This window comes from Corylus avellana, chromosome 5, assembly GCF_965113065.1.
Source record: "Corylus avellana chromosome 5, dhCorAvel1.hap1.2, whole genome shotgun sequence".
Lineage (NCBI taxonomy): Eukaryota > Viridiplantae > Streptophyta > Magnoliopsida > Fagales > Betulaceae > Corylus > Corylus avellana.
The window spans coordinates 26,549,040-26,568,666 of NC_142494.1; the positions used below are offsets into that span (position 1 = coordinate 26,549,040).

Here is a 19,627-nt window from a genome sequence, read left to right on the forward strand (position 1 = left end):
ATTATAACTTAACCCAGCTCCACCATAGTATCAATGAAAATGCAAAACGACTAATACTAATCAGACATATATAAAATTTTTTCATTACAAAAATTCAAACTCACAATCTCGTATATGTTTAAACTACTTAAAAATTTCCATTGAGTACTAGAGTTCGGTGCCAATCTTAATCAAGTAAAAAGTAACCACCCAATGGCTGCATTATGACAAATTAGAAGTCATTTCAGCCAAATGGGAATCTATCATATCTACACCAGTGACAGCTGAGGCCTCCAGCTACTTCTTAATCAAAACTCCCTAGTTTAGATTTGCTTGATTTTGTGGTCTATACTCTTAAAGGACTACCAACCAAATTTTCTTTTTCTTTATTCTTATTACGGGCTGCTGGCTTTTTTCTCGTCTTAGAACTTGTAAGGGGCTCTTAGCCTCTTAGTATCATCATTCTTCTGTTCTGAATTTCGACGCACCTAAATTCTTTACCAAGATTCAAGCCCTTTGTTTTTTGTATTTGCGTGTTTTCATTTAAAGCACCAATTTTGCTTAACTCCAAGGTGCTCACTTTGAACTTATTTTTCCAGAATTATTTTTTGTATAAATTAGCTGATATAGAAAGGTTCTCTGGATTCTAATCTTTTTACGAAGTTTTAAATTAATTTAACTATAACTCTTTGTGAAATACTAGCTGAAAAATGTCAGAGAGGAACAAACAGATTGTTGCCCCTTTACTGCCAAGAAATCAAGATGAAGCCGAGTTAGATAAGTATGATGGAGCTTCCTTTCATGCGTCTGTGTTCAACTTATCCTGCACCATTGCTGGTGCTGGAATTATGAGCCTGCCGGCGACATTGAAACTTCTGGGGCTTGTTCCTGGGGTCGCTTTGATCCTATGTGCAGCGTTCTTGACTGAGGCGTCTATAGAAATGTTGTTGAGGTTCAGCAAGCCAGGATCTGCATTTTCATATGGAGATGTGATGGGGGATGCCTTTGGGGTGATGGGGAAAATGCTGCTTCAGACCACTATAGTCATCAACAACATTGGTGGTGTCATCTTGTACTTGATTATAATCGGTGTAACTTCAGCTTACCCAACTCCCATTTTTTATTTATTTTTTTATTTTTTTATAATCGGGCCCGACTAGATTTTCGGGGTACCATGCAAAGCGTCCCCTTCACACGGGTTATGTAAAGTGCTTGCGGAGTCTCAAAAAATTGTTTGTACTCAAGAGGGGTCATGAGGCACAGAGGCCAAGTGATTTACCACTCGAGCCAACCCTTTGGGTGTTTTTTTTGTTTTGTTTTGTTTATCCTCAACCATTGTTAGATTAGGCTTACTTTTGATCAAAACTGTCGATAATAGTGTAACATCTGGAGTTGTTTTTATCATGTGTCAATCAGAGGATCTGCTTTCTGGAGCGACCTCAAGTGGGGTTCACCATGAAGGTGTTTTGGAAGAGTGGTTTGGAGAGCATTGGTGGACAGGGCGTGCATTTGTTCTCATAGTACTAACTGTAACTGTTTTTATCCCATTGATGTGCTTAAAGCGCATCGGTAAGCACTCTTTTCCCTGCTGCTTGTTTTGCTTAAAACGAATTTGTGCTTTATGCATTTTTCCGATATCTGCCCTGGTTTTGACTTTATGCATCTTAATGAATTGAACAATATGGAAATGATATCTTTCTTTTTTTGGTTTTTATGATATTTTGGGATGCTGCAGAATCATTGAGACATACCTCTGCTATATCATTTGCACTGGCTGTTGTGTTTCTTCTTGTTGTCATTGGGATCACGGCTTACAAAGTAGCCAAAGGAACCATAGAGACACCCAGATGGTTTCCTATCGTCACTGATTTGACAGCCTTTTGCAATCTGTTTACTGCTGTCCCTCCCGTTGTTTGCGCATATGTCTGCCACTTCAATGGTATGAAAGGCTTGAAAGCTTATAATCTCCTCTCTCACAAGTCCTCTTGCACGCACAGCATTCTTGTCCAAGCATGATGTTCAAAACAGAACAACACTGTCCTTGTCCAACCATTAAAACCTCATCATGTACCTTTAATAAGTGAAATAATGTGAATTGACAGAAAAGATGTTCAAATTCAAGACCTTTGCTTTAATACCAAGTTAAATCACCACATATCCCAACTCGAAGCACTGATAGATCGAAAGCATCCCATGTCTAAATTATTACCTGCATATGAAGCACTACTTTAAACTTTTGCAGTTTCTCTTTCTGACAAGTACAACACTTGCAGTTCACACCATAGAAAACGAGCTTGAAAAGCCTTCGAGGATGCAAGTAGTAGTCCGAACTTCACTTGCTCTTTGCGCAGTAGTGTACCTAATGACAGGCTCCTTTGGCTTCCTCTTGTTTGGAGACTCAACTCTTCCTGACGTACTCTCCAACTTTGACCCCAATCTTGGCATCCCATTTGGCACTCTGATCAATGATATTGTTCGTGTTAGCTATGCCTGCCACATTGTACTTATCTTCCCAATCATCTTCTATCCACTGCGTCTAAACTTGGATGGCCTCCTTTTTCCTTCAGCAAGGCCTTTGGCTTCAGACAACTTAAGATTTGCATTGATCAGCGCGGGGCTCACTGTCATTGTCCTCTTGGGTGCAATCTTCATTCCCAACATATGGGTGGCTTTCCAATTCAGTGGAGCAACTGTTGGAGTTCTTCTTGGATTCATCTTTCCTGCTTCTATTACTCTCAAGTGAGTACATTTTTTTTCCCCTCTTTTCTTGCCAGAGCTGTGAAAATCCCATTTATTGTTTTCCCTTTTACGAACTTTTTTTTGGGTTTTTTTTTTCATTGAAGAGTATATATATAAATGCAAATCACAAAGCCTTTGTCTGCTGAGTCAAAATCTGTCAACTTTGTTAACTAGATCTCTTTATTTGATGCCTCAGGGACTCTCATGGCATTGCAACAAAGACAGACAAAAGTTTATCTATTTTCATGATCATTCTTGCGGTGTTCACTAATGTGGTGGCGATATACAGCAATGCAAATTCTTTGTGATTTTTCTGCTTGCACTAAATAACGAAGCTCGACAAAAGACTGGCTTGGTTGATTGTGCTAAAGCAATAGATAAAGCTGGCAACTATACCTTTGATGTTCTGGGGATTCACATGAGGACTACCCTACAATACATAAACCATTATTTTAGCTTGTATTGATTATTGCAAATTGTATCTAAAAGATATGTTCATTATTTATTTTATCTTTAGAATATTAATTAAATTTATCATTTTCTATTAGTCTAAATTTTTAGGATAAATAAAAATTTAGAGCATGTTTGGAAATTATGTTGAGAAATAATGCTTTTAAAGTAAAAAATAAAAAAACATTTTAGAAAAAAGCTTCATTTTTTAACTGGCTCTTAAATTTTGTTTTCAATTAAATATTTCACATGTCAAATCTCACTTATTTTGAAGGCCCAAATTCCGTCTCAAAAGTTGGTCTTGTTTGGTGTTTGCAGCCAACAAGCATTGCACAAAATTATGGGTTGAATATAGGCCTCTATTTCATTGCCCAAAAAAATGACTTATTCTGAGTTTCCAGTACTTCCTACTTATGTTACTGCCTAAAATGATTGGATGCATCGTTCAATTTACTTTTGGAAGTAACAAATCTCCTTCCCTTCCCTGCATAAGAGAGATAAAAAAACGATTGGAATACATGATCATTGTTAATGTAATAATTTATTTTCAGATACACTAAAATAGTTTATCTTGTACAATAAACTAAATATTTAACATATTGGACAAACCAAATTGCAGACAGTAAACACGATGGCCTCGTTTGCCAATAGCCGGGGCCGGCACTGTAGCTAGAACGTCACTATTCAAGCTACAGTGCCCGCAGCAAAAATTGACTTTTTACTTAATTTTTTTTTTTAAAGCAAAATATTAAAAAAAAAAAAGAAAAAAGAAAAAAGGAGGAGAAAGATGGGGTGGTTCCAGCCACCCCTTGGCCAAAATGGGGTGGCCGGACCACCCCATTTTTGGCCAAGGGGGTGGTCCGGCCACCCCCTTGGCCAAAAAAAAAAAGAAAAAAAAAAGAGGGATCGGGTGCATTTGGGGGTGGCCGGACCACCCCCAAGGGGCTGGGGGTGGTTTTGGCCTTGGGGGTGGTTTCGGCCACCCCATATTGGCCCCCCATCTTTCTCTTCCTTTTTTCTTTTTTTTTTAATATTTTGTTTTTTTTTTAAAAAAAAAAAAAATTAAGTAAAAAGTCAATTTTTGCTGTTGGCACTGTAGCTGGAACAGTGCCGTTCCAGCTACAGTGCCGGCCCTGGCTATTGGCAAACGAGGCCGATATTATAACAATGGCAACAAGGGAGAAACCACTCAAATGGGCATCCTCGAATGTTGTTTTATTAGGAGTTTATCAAGGAAGAGAGTCTAAAGGAAACTATGAATTAGAGAGAAATTAACTAAGATGGAATAATTTGATTATTTTCCTTTCTTTTTTGTTGTTGGTATATTTAAGATAGAGAAAATAATGAAAAGAAAAAACATATAATTTGACTATAATATCCCTTTTTTTTTTTTTTTTTTTTTTTTTTAGTTGAAAGAAATATATATATAATAAAATAAATACTCTGTTTTCCTAAAAACCCAGAACCATAGCAGAGAGTAAAAACGCCACTGAAACTTCCAGAGTCCAGGGAAAGGAAATTCCACGACGTCAGGTATTCCTCTCCTCTTCCCTCTTCTACTCTCTCTCTCTCTCTCTCTCTCAAATTTCTTCCTCTTGTCATGCTTCAAGAACCGAGCACTGCTGCTGTGGGTGCCGGATTTTGGATGATAATCAAGAAGTTTGTAGTTAATTGATATAACTATAGGATAATTTTGTAGATTTCCTGTTGATGTTGGAAATTTGGGGTGACAACCGAAAACCCCCCTGAGCATTCAAGAAATCGGTTGTTGATACTGGTTTTGGATTAATCTAAGAATGTGTGTCTGTGTGTTGATAAAATTGACATATTTCGATGTACCCTTTAGATGATTTTGCTCATTTCGGTTGAATTTAGGATTTTCAGTGAGTTTCTCTAATTTATACCTTGGTAATTAAGACAGTCAATGACCAATCTGGGGCTTTTTTATAGGTTCTTGTATTGAATGTGAAAATAATTGATTGTAAGCAGTATGCCGGGATTGATTGATAGCGGTATACCGGAATTGTTAGCCGGAAAAAGTTTGAAAATTTTCTGTTGCTCTAGCTTTGTCAAATGTGTATTTTACTCTTTTACACCTAAAGGTTTTGCCCTTTGTCATGGATTAGAAGTCAGGGCGTGGCAACCAGGTACTTGTGCTTTTGGCCCAACGGTTTGGACCGAAGCCATGGCCGAGAAGGACGAGCTCACCGAGTCGCTCAATGACCTCTTCACCAGCGTCTCCACCATGGTCAAATCCGAGCTCCAAGTACTCTCTCTTTCTCTCTATCTATCTAAACCCTAATATTCACCGCTCCTTATACTCCTTTCTTGATCTTATGAAACAAATTTGTTGTTTGGGTTTCTCAGGGGACGAACAATCACCTGGAGCTGTTGGAGAAGATGAATCTGAGAGTGGCCGAAGAGTACAAAGGCTTCGGTGACGTGGCCTCAGGGCTGAGAGTGTTCGTGGAGCAGTTGAAGTCCAAGAGTGGCAGCTTCGACCAGTACGTCCAGCAGATCGATGCCATAGAGCAGCAAGTCACCGACTTTGAAGCTGTCATCTCAGTGCTTGATAACCATGTGTCTTTGTTGGAATCCAAAGTGCAATCTCTGTACCAACAGCCTCCCACTTCGTCAAATAATTAACTATTTGCTCATTGAGATTGTTTGTTTGCTTTTCCTTTGTTGTTTAGTAGATTAATTAATCTGATTTGCTTCGTTTACATAACCCACCAGTTCTCATATATTTGTATTACACCAAATATGAAATAATTACAACATTTTTGTTCTATACATGATACACTGAAAATCCAAAAGAGAAAAAAACAGAGGCAAAACTTAGCCTGTCAATTTGCCCAACATACATAGATTCAACTCTTTCCTTTTCTCATTTTATCGTCCGCCGATGTTCTCTGTAACGAGAAGACCACCTGTTTCTTTGTCTAGCTAAATCTTTTGGTAAGTTTTGAAGCATCAAAGCACGTGTTTTACCATCAGGTTGAAGACCGCACTCGCGCATTTTTGCATATAGCTTCTTTGCATAATCAATATTGCCTCTCAAGCACATGCCCTGAATGACGGCATTGTAAAGAGAAATACTTGGTGCAGTCCGCTGCAAAGGAAACACGCATAATCAAGTAAACGAGCATATTCGGTTTCAAGGGTCAGAATACAGTAAAAATGCAGTAGCAATTAAGAAAATTTATAGGGGTTACAATCAAAAGAATGGTTGCTCATCAATCAAAAAAATCATTGATATTAAGCTCTCTACAGATGGAAATAGATGAGCGGCCATATTTCACCCCATTTTCAGAAGAAATGCACTTATACAAATAAGCAGTATGGAATTGATACTTGAGACTCAAACAAATCAAGGTTATGGACAATTCCAAAACACTTACATTTAAGATTTCCTCCACTTCATCCCATAAAGATCCCCAAATACAACCTCTTAATAGTGATAAATGAGTGAGTGTGTCTGGATTGCACTTTTGGTGGACCATGTGCTCATACACTTGCAATGCAACTTCTGGCTTCCTGGCAATCTCACAAGCACTGATGACAAGATTATATGATGCACTTGGAATTGAGAGTCCAGAAGCTTCCATTTGCCACAAAAGCTGCAGAGCTCTATCCCATGACCCAAGCTTCGAGCAAGACATTAATGCAGTGTTGTACAAATGTAAATTCAATAGAGGGCCCTCACCTCTCTTAATGCTCTCAAAGAGATGAAGAGCATCATCATGTCGATCTGCCTTATACAAAGCACCCAGTAGAGCATTCCATGTGTACGAATCTGGTGAATGACCCAAAGACCTTGTTATATCATAAATCACAAATGCTAATTTGACCTCCCTGGCTTTTCCAAGAGAGTTGATCAATGCATTGCATGCTATTAGGTTTGGCTTAAGCCCACCCTTCAACATGTCTTGAAAGACACTTAGCGCCAAACTCCAGTTTCCCTCCTTCATGCACGCACTGATTATAGCCTGCATTGTATCATTCCCTGGTTCAAATCCATTTCGAACCATCTCACTGTAAGCATCAAGAGCCAGCTCATTTTGACTGCTATGAATAAAATTGCTAACTAAGAGGCAATAAGTAACTCGTGTTGCACAGCAGCCATTTGCCTTCATACTTTTCCATATCCTCTCTGTTTCAACCCAATTGTTAACTTTACCACAAACTGTAATCATTGTGTTATAGACGATTGCGTCAAAATCCTTCTTCACCTCACATTCCCCTAGCAATTCCATAAACATTTCGAGGGCAGTATTGCAACCCTGAGAATTTGCAACTTCTTTAAGTACTAAACTATAAGTGTGAGATGTTGTTATCTTCTTTGTTTTCATAAATTCAAAGACTCTCAACCCATCATCAAGCAGCCCATTCCTTAGAAGGCAAGATAAAAGAGAATTACATGCATGTAAATTAGGAGAAAGACCCGACAATTCCATGGACCTAAACAGTTCCAACGAACTCCTGATCTTATTGGTTTTGCTAAGCACCAAAATCCGCTTTGATAACAAATCTTCATCTGTTTCCTCAAGTAAATGTACCCTAGTTTCATCCATAGTCTTCATTGCATTTGGATTTGACTCAGGCTGACTAACACATCTAGGTTCAATACCTGGATCCTCATGAATCGTTATATCTCCCCAAGGAGCCAGAGTCTGCCCCATAAAAGATTCTTCAAATCCTTCATCTCCTCTTTCAATCAATTTGTTTTCTTCCTGTTCTTCACAAACCAAACCAGTATCAGCACTAGCAACCATGTTCACAACAATGCGCAAGCTGCGCATCCTCATGGAACTTGGCAAACTCATTTGTGGCGCCCTTGGTTGCCACGTGGAAATTATGCCAGAGTCAGGCATTATTGCACACCAGCTATTCGACATTATAGCTGAATTAACGTATGCGCGAAAACCAATATGCCGAGAGCTGAATCTATATAAGTAGTTGGATGGGTTACACGGGTAATCTTGGCAAGAAAACCCATTTGACAAAATCATAACAGAAACCGAATCCCTCAATATTTCAAGCATAACTGGACCTGAAAAAAAGTCCCAAACTAAAAAAAGAAAAAAGAAAACTATGGATATAAAATGGAGACTCTTTAATCAAGTGAAGCTGTTTTAGATAATTACCGACATTTTAAAGCATGACCCAGTTGGAGGATATAGTTCAATGCCTCAGAAAACGAACCTGTAGACCTGTTCCAATAAAAACAAACACAACACTTGTTAAACACCATGAGAAAGCTACAAGATTGTAAAGATAGCTCACAATCCTCACCATGACGTTCATGTTCTTCACCTCTCGAATCCACGGAACACAGAGAGATTTTTAGGCTATAGTGATTTCTTTTTGGCGGGTTCCGTCAGGACTCGAGAGGGAAAAGATAGAGGTTTTTGGCTACTGTCTATCTGTGACTAGACTAGTTACTTACTTTTTACAGAGTTCACAAGTTTACCGTCGTTTTTCATTTTTTTCCCTAGAACGACTTGTCGTTCCTCGTCTTTTTTACATTGAAGTCGGTTCTCATAGTTCGCCGTTATTCGATCCCCATTAGCAGTTGTGTAACTCCTAAAAGACGTCGTCGTTCTCCCCCCCCTCTCTCTCACTCACTGTGCTACAATGTCGACGGCCATGGGTGCACCTCCACCTAAAACCCTAGACGAAACCCAAACCTCCTCTTCTTCAACCTCACCAATGAATGCTCCCATGGGCCCACCTCGTCCCAAACCCCCAACCGCTAATACTCCCGAACCCGAGCCGGAACCGGAACCGGAACCCGAACCAAACAATTCCCGAGACCACACAAGAACCCGTGGAGAATTTACCTGAGACCGAGCATGGCGGTGCGGAAACGTCGTCGGAGCCATCTCCATCTCATGGGATTGCTAAAGGTGATGCGCCGCCGTACACGATTCCTCCCTGGAGCGGAGCTCCGTGCCACGAATTCTACCTTGAGGTTCTTAAGGGCGGCTCTATAATCGATCAACTCCACGTGTAGGTCTTCAAGTAGTTCCTGATTCAGCTAGAATATATAGAGTTTGCACTTGATTCAGTTAAGGATATTTGTTTACTATCTTTCTCGGGTTTTGGTTATTGGATTTGATTCAGGCATGAAAAGGGGGCTTACATGTTCGGACGTGTGGATCTCTGTGATTTTTTGCTTGAGCACCCCACAATTTCTCGATTTCATGCCGGTATTACATTTGTTCTTTATTTTTTATTTTTCTCTGTATTAAATATAACATTGAACAAAAATTGCTATGACTATGTTTTCTTTTTAAGTAAATGTTGAAAATTGGGGTCTAGTTGTTCAATAAAGGAACAGGGGCAGTTACACTGGAGGATCTTTCCCACTTTTAATTTTGATGGAAGATAGAGTAGGGGAAGAATTTGTAATGCTTCCAAACACTAGGTTAGAAGTGGCCTACTTGGCGATTTGGTGTGCTCGGGAATTTAAGTCTGCAGGGGTATGGTTTGTGTGATGGAAAGGAGAAGGTTTTTCTTGGTTGTTTACAAACAGAAGCTCGACTCTGTTGGACGAAGGAGTGTTAGCTTTGAGTTGGGGTCGATAAGCCATCAAGGTGGTGGGGAGAGGATCGACAGGGCAGTAAGATTGCATGTGGCCAAGCCTGCAACAACAAAAACAAAAATGGATAACCTCTCATACTTAAATTGTATCCATGCAGATGGCTAAAGGGTGATGTAATTGAATGAGTACCTTCAAGAAATTTTCTGCGTTGGACACCCTGCTTACCTAAGCAATCAACTTCTTCCAATTTTCCCAAATGCTCTGCTATGATGGCAGTTTTAGACGCAGTCATGAATTCTAGAGAAAGCCCATATATTTGCGTCCAATATGCACCGCAAGTAAAATCCACTTCCTCTAGGGTCGAGTCCGCTTCACAAGGTTTCAGAAAGAGGGGATGTCCTTGAATGTTCAATTTTCAATGTTCCAGCTCCTCTTATGATATGAAGGTGAATAGATGGGTATTCACTTCCACATCTTTAATAATGAGAGACGAAACCTCCACGCATCTTGCAGAGTGGCTTTTTGATGGTGGTCTTGGGGATGGGTTTTAGAGAGATTATGTTGCCCACCAGAGTAAGGGAATGAGCTATTTCAGTGGAGGGTGAGTCTGGTTTGAGGGTGGGAGGGTTATCCTGCCAGCTTAAAGCTTCAGTCTGGGTTATGAGTTCTTCTATGTCACATAATGTCTGTCCCATGATGGAAGTACACAAAGGAGTAGGAAGGAAATTGGCAAGGGAGAGGAGGCCGAGGGGAAGATAGTAGTGGTAATGAGGTGGGAGGGTAAGGAGTGTGGACAAGATCACCAACTTAGGATTCGGGAGGGAAAGGGACTCGGTGAGGCTCTAGGAGAGAGAGGTGTATCATTCCTTACATTGAGTTTACTTTGGTTGTTTTGGATAATGGTAAAGATTTGGTGGAGCTTTTAGAGCTTATGACAAGACAATTTCGAGTAGGAATCACAGTTATTTATCTTCTCCATTCATTTATTTTTAAGCTCGTTTCCTTGAATTTCCCAAGATTCGATGCATGTTAATTGAATTTTTGAAAATTCAATATAAGAGCTCAGGATTTTGTGAAATAGTATTTCCATACTTTGGTAAAGCAAGCATGAGGATACTAACGTCATTTGGTTCTGGTCAGACTTGCTGATTTTCCTAAATTTGTCTTCCACATTAATTGGACCCTTTTGTACCAAATGAGGAAGAGTTTGCTGATTCGATTAGATATTATGGTATTTGTGCTTTGTTCTATTTCCATGAGCTAACTCCCACTCCTTTTCAAGGATAAAATTGGGCATCTGAATGGAAGTGTGTGATAAAATTTGGGCATTTGCAGAAGTGTATGCCTAATAAGCTATGCTTACATGTGAAAGCTCCAAGAATTTATGAATGGCTTTCTTATAGATATGAATGGATTCTTGCTCACTAGGGTTGTTGGTACAAAGTTAAATATTCTTTGTAGTTTTCTCACAATTTTATAATGGTAATTTACATTGTTTTTATTTGTCAGTTCTCCAGTTCAAAAGAAGTGGTGAGGCCTATCTTTATGACCTCGGCAGTACGCATGGTACTTCCATTAACAAGAGTCAGGTATTGCCTCGAAACTATTTTTCTTAAATTTTTGTTTTTATACTATCTTCCCTTCATTTGCATTATATATTTTGTTTTTCGATTTCATCAGTAAAAATATAAATTATTATGGTCAAGTATGGGTTAAACTTTCAATTCGTTGTTTGTGGTCTGTTATTTGAAAATATTCCCAAATTTTCAATGAAACACATAATATATGCTCCAAGAATATGTCAATTTGGTGACACCCTGATGCCTTTCCTCATACACAGACAGTTCACCTCTTTGCTTATGGCTTTTTTATGAAAAGTATCTCTGATTTTTTCATGCTAATACGTTCTGATTGGTCATATCATTTTCTAACCAGTTTTCCTTTTTCCCCTTTAATCAGGTTAAGAAAAAGGTTTATGTGGACTTACATGTTGGTGATGTCATTCGGTTTGGCCAGTTAGTATTTTTTCCTTGATTTTTTTTACTTTGCTTACCATGTCTGTTAGGTAATGGGTTCTTTTAGTTTCCATATCATGCATTGTATACTATTAGTGCTACACTATTAGGCCAAAACAATGGCCATTTACCTGAGCTCAACCTTCAAGCATCATCTTGACGAACTCATGTAGTATAGCTGATGCAACCCATATCAATTGGACCATAAAGGGCTAATATGACCTACTCATTTTAGTTTTGAATTTGTTTGATTTAGCTAAATGGTGCTTTTAGTAAAATGTCATTGTTATGGATGCTTCACCACCTAGTTGTCATGGAGATTATAAGTGAACTTTTAATTATTAGGGAATTCAGGTCACCAACCTCCTGTGCTTTTCGCAATTTTGATTTTAAGATCCCACTTTTCAATTTGATAGATTTAAGACTTGAGTTTAAGCCCATTCTAAATTCGAGACCTCTGTTAAGTTTTCCATCGATCAAGTAAGAAAAATAAGTGTGAAAAATACTATTATGCTTCTCTAATTAAAACAAAAAAACAAAAAACAGCCCAGGGTGGCTCGTGGACTTAGGCAGCCACCCACCCCTGTGCTGGTTTTTTTCTATATAAAAAAAATTATTAATGGGCATAATAGTATTTTTATACCTATTTTTGTTAATTATTTGATGGAAAACCTAACAGAGGTCCTGAGTTTAGAACGTGCTTAAAATCGGGACTTAAATTTATCAAAGTGAAAATTGGAATCTTTAAGTCAAAATGGTGAAAAAAAACAGGGGATTTGTAACCTGATTTCTCTAATTATTATAATATTTTTTCAATTTTTGTATGAAACATTTTTGTACACTTTTCTATATTATCATAAACCCGTGTTTGTTCTTCACTCTAGTGAAAGAATGAGAAACATATCATTATCTCAAAGATTTAGGTTGAATCAAATTTTGTAAGGGATATATTCAATTTGACACATTATTTTGGGATTAAGTTGAAGCTTTGCTCTTGTTTGATAAATGTCGTAGCAAGATTGAGGAAATGTGGAATGATTTCATAAAGTAGAGAAGGGCTATAAGTGATGTTTTTTGCTTGCATTTGGCATATCTAGTGATTCTACCATGTTACTGAAAAGGATGGTGAAATTCTGAAGTACAGCTTCCTTAACTGCATGTTAATATTTTATGTTCACTCACGAATTCAGATACTCAATTCTTAGACTTGCACTTGGTAAGTCAAAAAATAAAATGAAATTATGCAGCTCAGTGGCTCCAAATCTTTTACTAGGGTAGTCCATAACATCAGATGACGTTTCAAGACTCATGGAACTTGAATTTTATAATAATAATAATTATTCTATAGTTATTTTGCTTATTATAATGCTGACAGTCTGCTATATTACTTTTCTTGTTTGCTACTTTCTTCTTTTTAAAACTTATTAATCAATGGTGCAATGGCTCAGATACAAATGTGTTAAGGTATTAATTTTTGTCATTCTTAACTTCTGCATTTCATTTATGTATATGTTTCTGATCAGTCTCTTTTCTTTTTCTTTTTTTATTTTGTTATTGCGCAGATCATCTCGCTTATACATTTTCCAAGGTCCATCTGATTTAATGCTGCCGGTAAGACTTGAATACCACTATGTTTAAATCATTCAAGGTCTGATATAATTTGCAATTTATGTGCTTGGATATGACAAATTACTTACATTCAATTTACGCACTGCCTATCCGAGTGATAGTAGGCGTTCTGTTTATTTTACATTAACCATTTTTGCATAAATTTCTTCGAGAAAAGATTTTATGAAACCTTAAATGGTCAGAAAATCACAAACAAGAGCATGTTAGTGCGCTGAATTTTGGAAAAAAAAGTATATTGGAACTTTCATATGGCATTGGAAGAACAAAAGAATAAACTAATCATCATAACGACAAGGCATTATGTAGGTGGTGCATTTGATGATGTTACAGTTATTCTATGAGCAATATATTGATGTACGTTTAGCCTAACCATCATCTTTGGCTTAGCTTTTTTGTGATATTCAATTGTACAACTTTTTTTAATATTCTTTTATACTTTTATCTTTCTTGCATTTTCATTTTGATTGCTATATTTTTTATGTGATTTTTTTTTTGGGGATTTTTGTAGGAGACTGACTTGAAAATTATTAGAGATGCAAAGATTCGAGAAGGGATGATAGATCGGGAAGCTTCACTTCAACGAGCAAGACAAGCAGCATCTCTTGCTGATGGTGTCTCATGGGGTATGGGAGAGGATGCAATTGAAGAAGCTGAGGTTTGTGGGGCTTTATAATCACTTCGTTTAAAGGATGTGACTTGGATAGAATCTTTTCTTGAATCACTTCCAAATAAAATAGAAGTCTTTTGTAATGCAGAATTCAGTTTCTTTTGCTTAGAAATTAGTCATATATCTTCCATGCTCACTTACACATTTTGGTATATATTCAGGATGATGCTGAGGAAGTAACTTGGCAGACATACAAAGGACTGCTTACGGAGAAGCAGGAAAAAACCCGTGAGAAAATATTAAAAAGAACCGAAAAGGCAAGTTTCTTGATTATCATAACTAACCTCTGAGGGAGTATCTAATTTAATAATGATCTTGTTTTGTGTTGTACATTAGATTGCTTTTTTAAGAACCAGAAATGCAACTATTTGAAGGTGTTCATTGAAAATTGTTTATGAAGTCCTAGTCTCCTCTTTGGTGAGGATGTTGGAATAGTTTTTGATTTCTAAATCAAACCTAACAGAATAATCTATTAGCAACTTGAGATCGTATTTTCTCATAAAGTTTTCATACTTGCTGATTATTTTTCTTGTTTTCTGGTTCAAGTCAATTGCTTATGCCTTATTTACTTAAGACATCTACTTATCTGGCTGCAGATTTCTCACATGAGAAAAGAAATAGACGCTATTCGTGCTAAAGACATTGCTCAAGGCGGTTTGACACAAGGGCAACAGACTCAGATTGCTCGGAATGAGCAAAGAATGACACAGGTAAAATTCTAAACTTAAAGGACCGTGGTTTAGTCTCTTTCAATGATAGGCTCTATGGTCTTGTGAGCATAGTTTTGAAAGACAAAAGCATGAGGCATTGAGGATTACGGTAGTCATGGTGCTGCTGCTGCAGATTGGGAAGAAGATCCCTAGTCTGGGGATGCTTTAATAAAATAGACATATAGATATCAAAAAATATTGTAGTTAATTAAAAAAGGCTGAGTTTGCGCTCAATTACTAAAAGGCTCAGGATGGATATAGACCGTTCTTACATAAAACAACCCTCTCTTGGAAGGGTTCCAAAAAAAACCATAGGTATTGCAAGTTTCATGAGCACCAAGAAATCAATAATAGTTCTTCATGAGTGGTAGTTATATGCTCAAAAACTCTAACTACAACAACTGATCAATGAATAATATTTTATTTTTCTTAGGGAACAAAAGAAGGAAGAAGGAATGCTAAATCCTGAAATACAAACCAGTTGGGATCTCTATAAGTTCAACACTAAAAAGGCTAAACATATAGGATGATGTCACTAGAGAACTATTATAAAATTTCTTTGGGTCATGTCCAACGCATTTTCCAAAATTCATGAGAACGGAACCAGTAAACGCACACAAACCCAATTAATTTTTTTTTATAAGTAATTAACAAATATTATTGAAAGTATAAAGCGCCTCTAAATACACAGGAAGTATACAAAAAGAAACACCTAACTAGAAGTAGCAAAAAGAACAAGGAAATCACTATAACTAATTGTTAAAGGAGACATATAAGCAATTGTTCACATATACAAAGTTTGAAGAATATGGCTTTAATCTCCTCCAAAGTTTTCTGCTGGTCCTCAAAACTTCTATCATTCATTTTTCTTCATAAACACTATTAAAGGCACATTTGCACCATCTTCCATACAACAGCACTCCGTGGACTTCCAAAGGTCCACCAACAAGCATACAAATCGACTACACGTCTAGGCATAACCCAAGACAAATCAAAATGACTGGAAAAGGCAATCCAAATGGCGTAAACCATGTCACAATGAAGAAGGTGGTCCATGGACTCCCTATTTTTCTTACACATGCAACATTTGTGCACCACAATGACGTGCTGCTTCTTGAGGTTATCTATGGATTTTTTGGAGTGACCATATGGATCAAGAAAATATATTAAATGAAGAAAAAAAATATATTAAATGAAGAAAAAAAATATCTCTATGGATTTGTTGGAATAATCTCTCCTGCAAGTGAAAATTTGTGGCAACCTCAATGGTATGGAGCGGAGTGAAGTCTATGTATGTTGTTTTCTCTTTATCTGATCGCAAATCATATATGAGGAAAATGATTTCTTTAGTTAATGGTGGATACAAACCGCAAGTCAGGCATACTCTATTAATTTGAGATAATATTTGCTTGACTTTTCAAATTGGTTTTAGGTGGTCTTCTTGTGCATAAGCTCCAGGCTGAAAAAATATTGCAAGGAAAAAAAACACAAAAAAGCTTATCTGCAGCCAAATAAGGCATAAGCCTTCAATGCCCACGCCAAAAATATCAATGCTTTATCACACTTTAGCTGTGCCTCACATGACCCATGCCTTGAAAAAAGCATGACTTGTGCCTTTAAAAACTACGCTTCTGAAGTAGGGAATAAATCTTTTCCATCCTGGGAAGGAATTGATTCATGTGTACACAGATAATTTGACATTGAACTTCTGTTACAATTTTCTCTAGATTATGGAAGAACTTGAGAACTTGGAAGAGACACTGAATGATAGTATCCGAGAAAGTATAGGTGCACGTGCTGGAACAATAACTCACGGTAAGAAGAAAGGAGCAACAGAAGACGATGAAGAATATATAAGGTATTTTGACTATGGCAAAACTGTATTTCAAACATAGACTTTAAGATTAATTTAGGTTATGTTTGAGATTGCGTTAGAGAGTTTAAAAAGTACTTTTAGTACTTAAAAAAGCCATGCCAAACAAAATTTGACATGTTTGGTAAAAAAATTTCAAAAGTATTTTTTTGACTTTTATACTCTAAAAATTGTCAAAACGTACTTTTGGCAAAAGCTTAAAAAAGAAGCTTTGTCAAAAAACACTTTTTGACTTAAAAACTCAATTTTTCAAATGTAATCCCAAATAGGCTCTTAGTATTTACTTGCCAAAATATTTGGACTTCATATGAATTCTCCAGCCATCCTCTCTTGTATCAGCTAGCTTTTTATTACTTGTAATCATAATTTACATGACTTTTTGACTTATTCAATGACTGTAAATGATTTCATCCCTTCCTCAACCTGCCAATAGGATATCTATGTAGTTTTGTTCTTGAATAATCAATAACAATGGCCATGGTCATGAAGATCATTCAAATTGGATTTATCTTTTAATACATATTTAATTATATATTGTTGGTCAGTGATGATGATGAATTTTATGACCGGACAAAGAGGAAGCCCTCTAGTCAAAAAGCGGGTGAGAGCCAATCTATTGAAACTGCTGATACTCTTATTGATAAGAAAGATGTCATAATGAAGAAAATGGAAGAGAAGAAAGAGTTGCTTTCAATCGAGAAGAACAAAATTGCATCAGAAACTGCAGTTGTAACTGAAGTGGGAGATGCACTTGATGCTTTCATGTCAGGGCTATCATCTCAGCTAGGTATGTGATTCTAATTTTGGAAAACTTCTTCTAGAAATATTGTATGATTATTTTGCAATATGTAGAATGGAAGAAAAATCCTATCATGTTGTCTTTTTGTAGTGTGCTTGCATATCTGTATGTGTTTATTGTTGTCCACATGCTTTTGTGTCTGATGGGGGGGGGGGGGGGGGGGTTGTGGAAGAGGGAGAGGAGAAGCAATTTAGGTATTATAATGCTATCCAGGCATTATTAATGATTATGTAGGATAGGTCTGAAGCTGTTCTGGTATGAAAACTGAAATTAATGATGTTTGATTCGTATAGGTTTACATGTGTAACACATGAAAATCTGTGGATTATTTACAAATTTTCCGGTCTTTAGTTCTGATCATCAATAAGACTAGATTTCAAAGTACCAGGAGTTGCACGTATGTTTGACCTCTTTCATGTCCAACTCATTGATTAATTGTATTATTAAATGTGATGCAAATGTTTTTAGTGTTCCATTATTGTTCAGTAATTAGTGATTACTTGAGAGCATCTCATCTTACTGTTTTGTTGTCGATTCCTTATTGTTGTCAGTGCTTGATAAAACTGTGCAACTTGAGAAGGAATTATCAGCTCTCCAGTCTGAATTGGATAGGATATGCTACTTGTTGAAGATTGCTGATCCAACTGGAGAAGCCGCTAGGAAAAGGGATTTGAAAGCACAAGAACAAAAGGCTAACAAATCCGAAACCCCCACAGTTACTGTTAAGAAGCAACTTCCTGTAGCACCAAAAGAAAGCTGTGGACCTGAGAAACAGGCGAATGGCTCCATGCTGAAAGAGGGAAGTACAGATGCAACTATGGAGTCAAGCAAGAAGCCAGAAGCTGTCAAGATTGTCAGTGATACAACTAAAGGCAAAACTGCTGTATATACTGCTGTGAAGCCCCAGTGGCTTGGGTTTGTAGAGGACAGAAAGATAGAAGAGACCCAACAAGTAGCACCACTGGATCTGCGTGAGCCTGATCAATTTGTTGACTATAAAGACAGGAAGAAAATTTTGGGTAGTGGGGATGAAACACAGACAAAGGCGGGCTCTGGGATTGAAAATGCTGCACCAGGTTTGATTATAAGGAAGCGGAAGCAAGTTGAGAAACCTGAAGACGTTGACAAGAATGCTTCTGAACTGCGGACATCTTCCTCAGGAGTTGTGATGGCAGAGGATGCAGTGGCATTGCTTTTAAGACATAAAAAAGGGTATTCTGCACAAGAGGATGAGGAAATGCATGAAAGCCAAGACATCACAGTGGGTAACCAATCGAGTAAGGATGACAAAAAGCCTAAGAGGGTGCTTGGTCCTGAGAAGCCCTCATTTCTCAGTACTAATCCAGATTATGAATCGTGGGTGCCCCCTAAAGGTAAGCTGTCTGACTGTTACATTCTTTGGAACTTATTACAAATTTGGTTTAATCGTTATAGTATCACGTGTTTTATGCAGGACAAACAGGTGATGGACGGACCTCATTAAATGAACGTTATGGTTACTGAGCTTCACAAGTGTAGTGGTTTCCAAGTTGCGGGTAGCATGGGTTATAATTATGTCACTAACCAAGTTAAAGTTAGGCGTGCCTTGGAATTATGTGCTTTTGGTGGCACTCATCATGGAAATAGACTGTTACACTTGCCTGGCCTTGAATAATCAAGTTTATGTTGGAGGGATATGATTAAAATGAGTTCTGTAGGAGACATTCTGGGGAAACATGTAATTGAGTCATTAGTTGTTAATACTTGGTCAAAAATTGACTAACAAAGCGAATTGAAAGGCATTATTGTACAGAAATGAATTTTGAAAGAGGCAACTTCTTGAAATTACTCATTATAACTTATTTTTGTTAGTGGAAAGAATTGCCCTTGGTCTCGTTTTTTCTAAGCTAGATGTAGAGACTATTTTTCCTGCTAGGTTGTTTTCTTAAGTCCATGCAATTGGGATTTGGTATTCTTAAAATAGAGGCCTGCCTATGACCCTCCCATGGAGTGGGGATTCCATCATCTTTTAAACAGTATATGACACCACAAGCCCTAGTCACTAATGGGCTACTAATGTGCATTTATGGACATGATCATCTCTAAAAATAGAGCAATTATAAATTGGAAAATGTTTTTGTTAAAATTATTTCAAACCAGATTGGTGAAAACAAGGATAAAATAAATACTTGTGTCTCATTGAAATGTATTACGATCCTCTCTATTTTCATAATTCATAT

General features: G+C 37.4%; 4 protein-coding genes across 7 annotated transcripts; 3 read left to right on the plus strand and 1 right to left on the minus strand.

Moving 5' to 3' along the window:
• The first annotated feature begins 644 nt into the window (after positions 1-644).
• LOC132180961 (amino acid transporter AVT6A) lies at positions 645-3,265 on the plus strand. Its single transcript, XM_059593978.2, has 5 exons — positions 645-1,068; positions 1,396-1,548; positions 1,715-1,918; positions 2,253-2,718; positions 2,915-3,265. The coding sequence occupies exons 1-5, from the start codon at positions 690-692 to the stop codon at positions 3,024-3,026; spliced, it is 1,314 nt and encodes a 437-aa protein (XP_059449961.2). The 5' UTR covers positions 645-689; the 3' UTR covers positions 3,027-3,265.
• A 1,344-nt stretch (positions 3,266-4,609) lies between these two features.
• BLOS2 (biogenesis of lysosome organelles complex 1 subunit-like protein) lies at positions 4,610-5,829 on the plus strand. Of its 3 annotated transcripts, none has more exons than XM_059595841.2 (3): positions 4,610-4,701; positions 5,298-5,434; positions 5,536-5,829. In XM_059595841.2, exons 2-3 carry the CDS (start codon positions 5,354-5,356, stop codon positions 5,812-5,814), a joined length of 360 nt encoding a protein of 119 aa, XP_059451824.1. In that variant the 5' UTR covers positions 4,610-4,701; positions 5,298-5,353; the 3' UTR covers positions 5,815-5,829. The 3 variants fall into 3 exon arrangements, with proteins under 3 accessions (XP_059451824.1, XP_059451823.1, XP_059451822.1); XM_059595840.2 differs by having other exon boundaries at positions 4,618-4,701; positions 5,271-5,434; XM_059595839.2 differs by having other exon boundaries at positions 4,618-4,701; positions 5,295-5,434.
• Positions 5,830-6,054: 225 nt separating this feature from the next.
• EMB2076 (Pentatricopeptide repeat (PPR) superfamily protein) lies at positions 6,055-8,576 on the minus strand. 2 transcript variants are annotated; one of them, XM_059595838.2, is made up of 4 exons: positions 8,464-8,576; positions 8,320-8,381; positions 6,570-8,221; positions 6,055-6,280 (listed from the first exon to the last, which is right to left on the minus strand). In XM_059595838.2, exons 3-4 carry the CDS (start codon positions 8,211-8,213, stop codon positions 6,056-6,058), a joined length of 1,869 nt encoding a protein of 622 aa, XP_059451821.1. In that variant the 5' UTR covers positions 8,214-8,221; positions 8,320-8,381; positions 8,464-8,576; the 3' UTR covers position 6,055. The 2 variants fall into 2 exon arrangements, with proteins under 2 accessions (XP_059451821.1, XP_059451820.1); XM_059595837.2 differs by having other exon boundaries at positions 8,316-8,381.
• Positions 8,577-8,745: 169 nt separating this feature from the next.
• LOC132182611 (SMAD/FHA domain-containing protein) lies at positions 8,746-19,245 on the plus strand. The gene is given in 13 exon segments (XM_059595911.2): positions 8,746-8,955; positions 8,957-9,180; positions 9,295-9,380; positions 11,225-11,304; positions 11,675-11,730; positions 13,293-13,341; positions 13,868-14,014; positions 14,188-14,283; positions 14,623-14,736; positions 16,464-16,594; positions 17,155-17,396; positions 17,960-18,781; positions 18,862-19,245. Coding segments are annotated over 13 exon segments (2,247 nt in total). The 5' UTR covers positions 8,746-8,805; the 3' UTR covers positions 18,912-19,245.
• Positions 19,246-19,627: the final 382 nt, after the last annotated feature.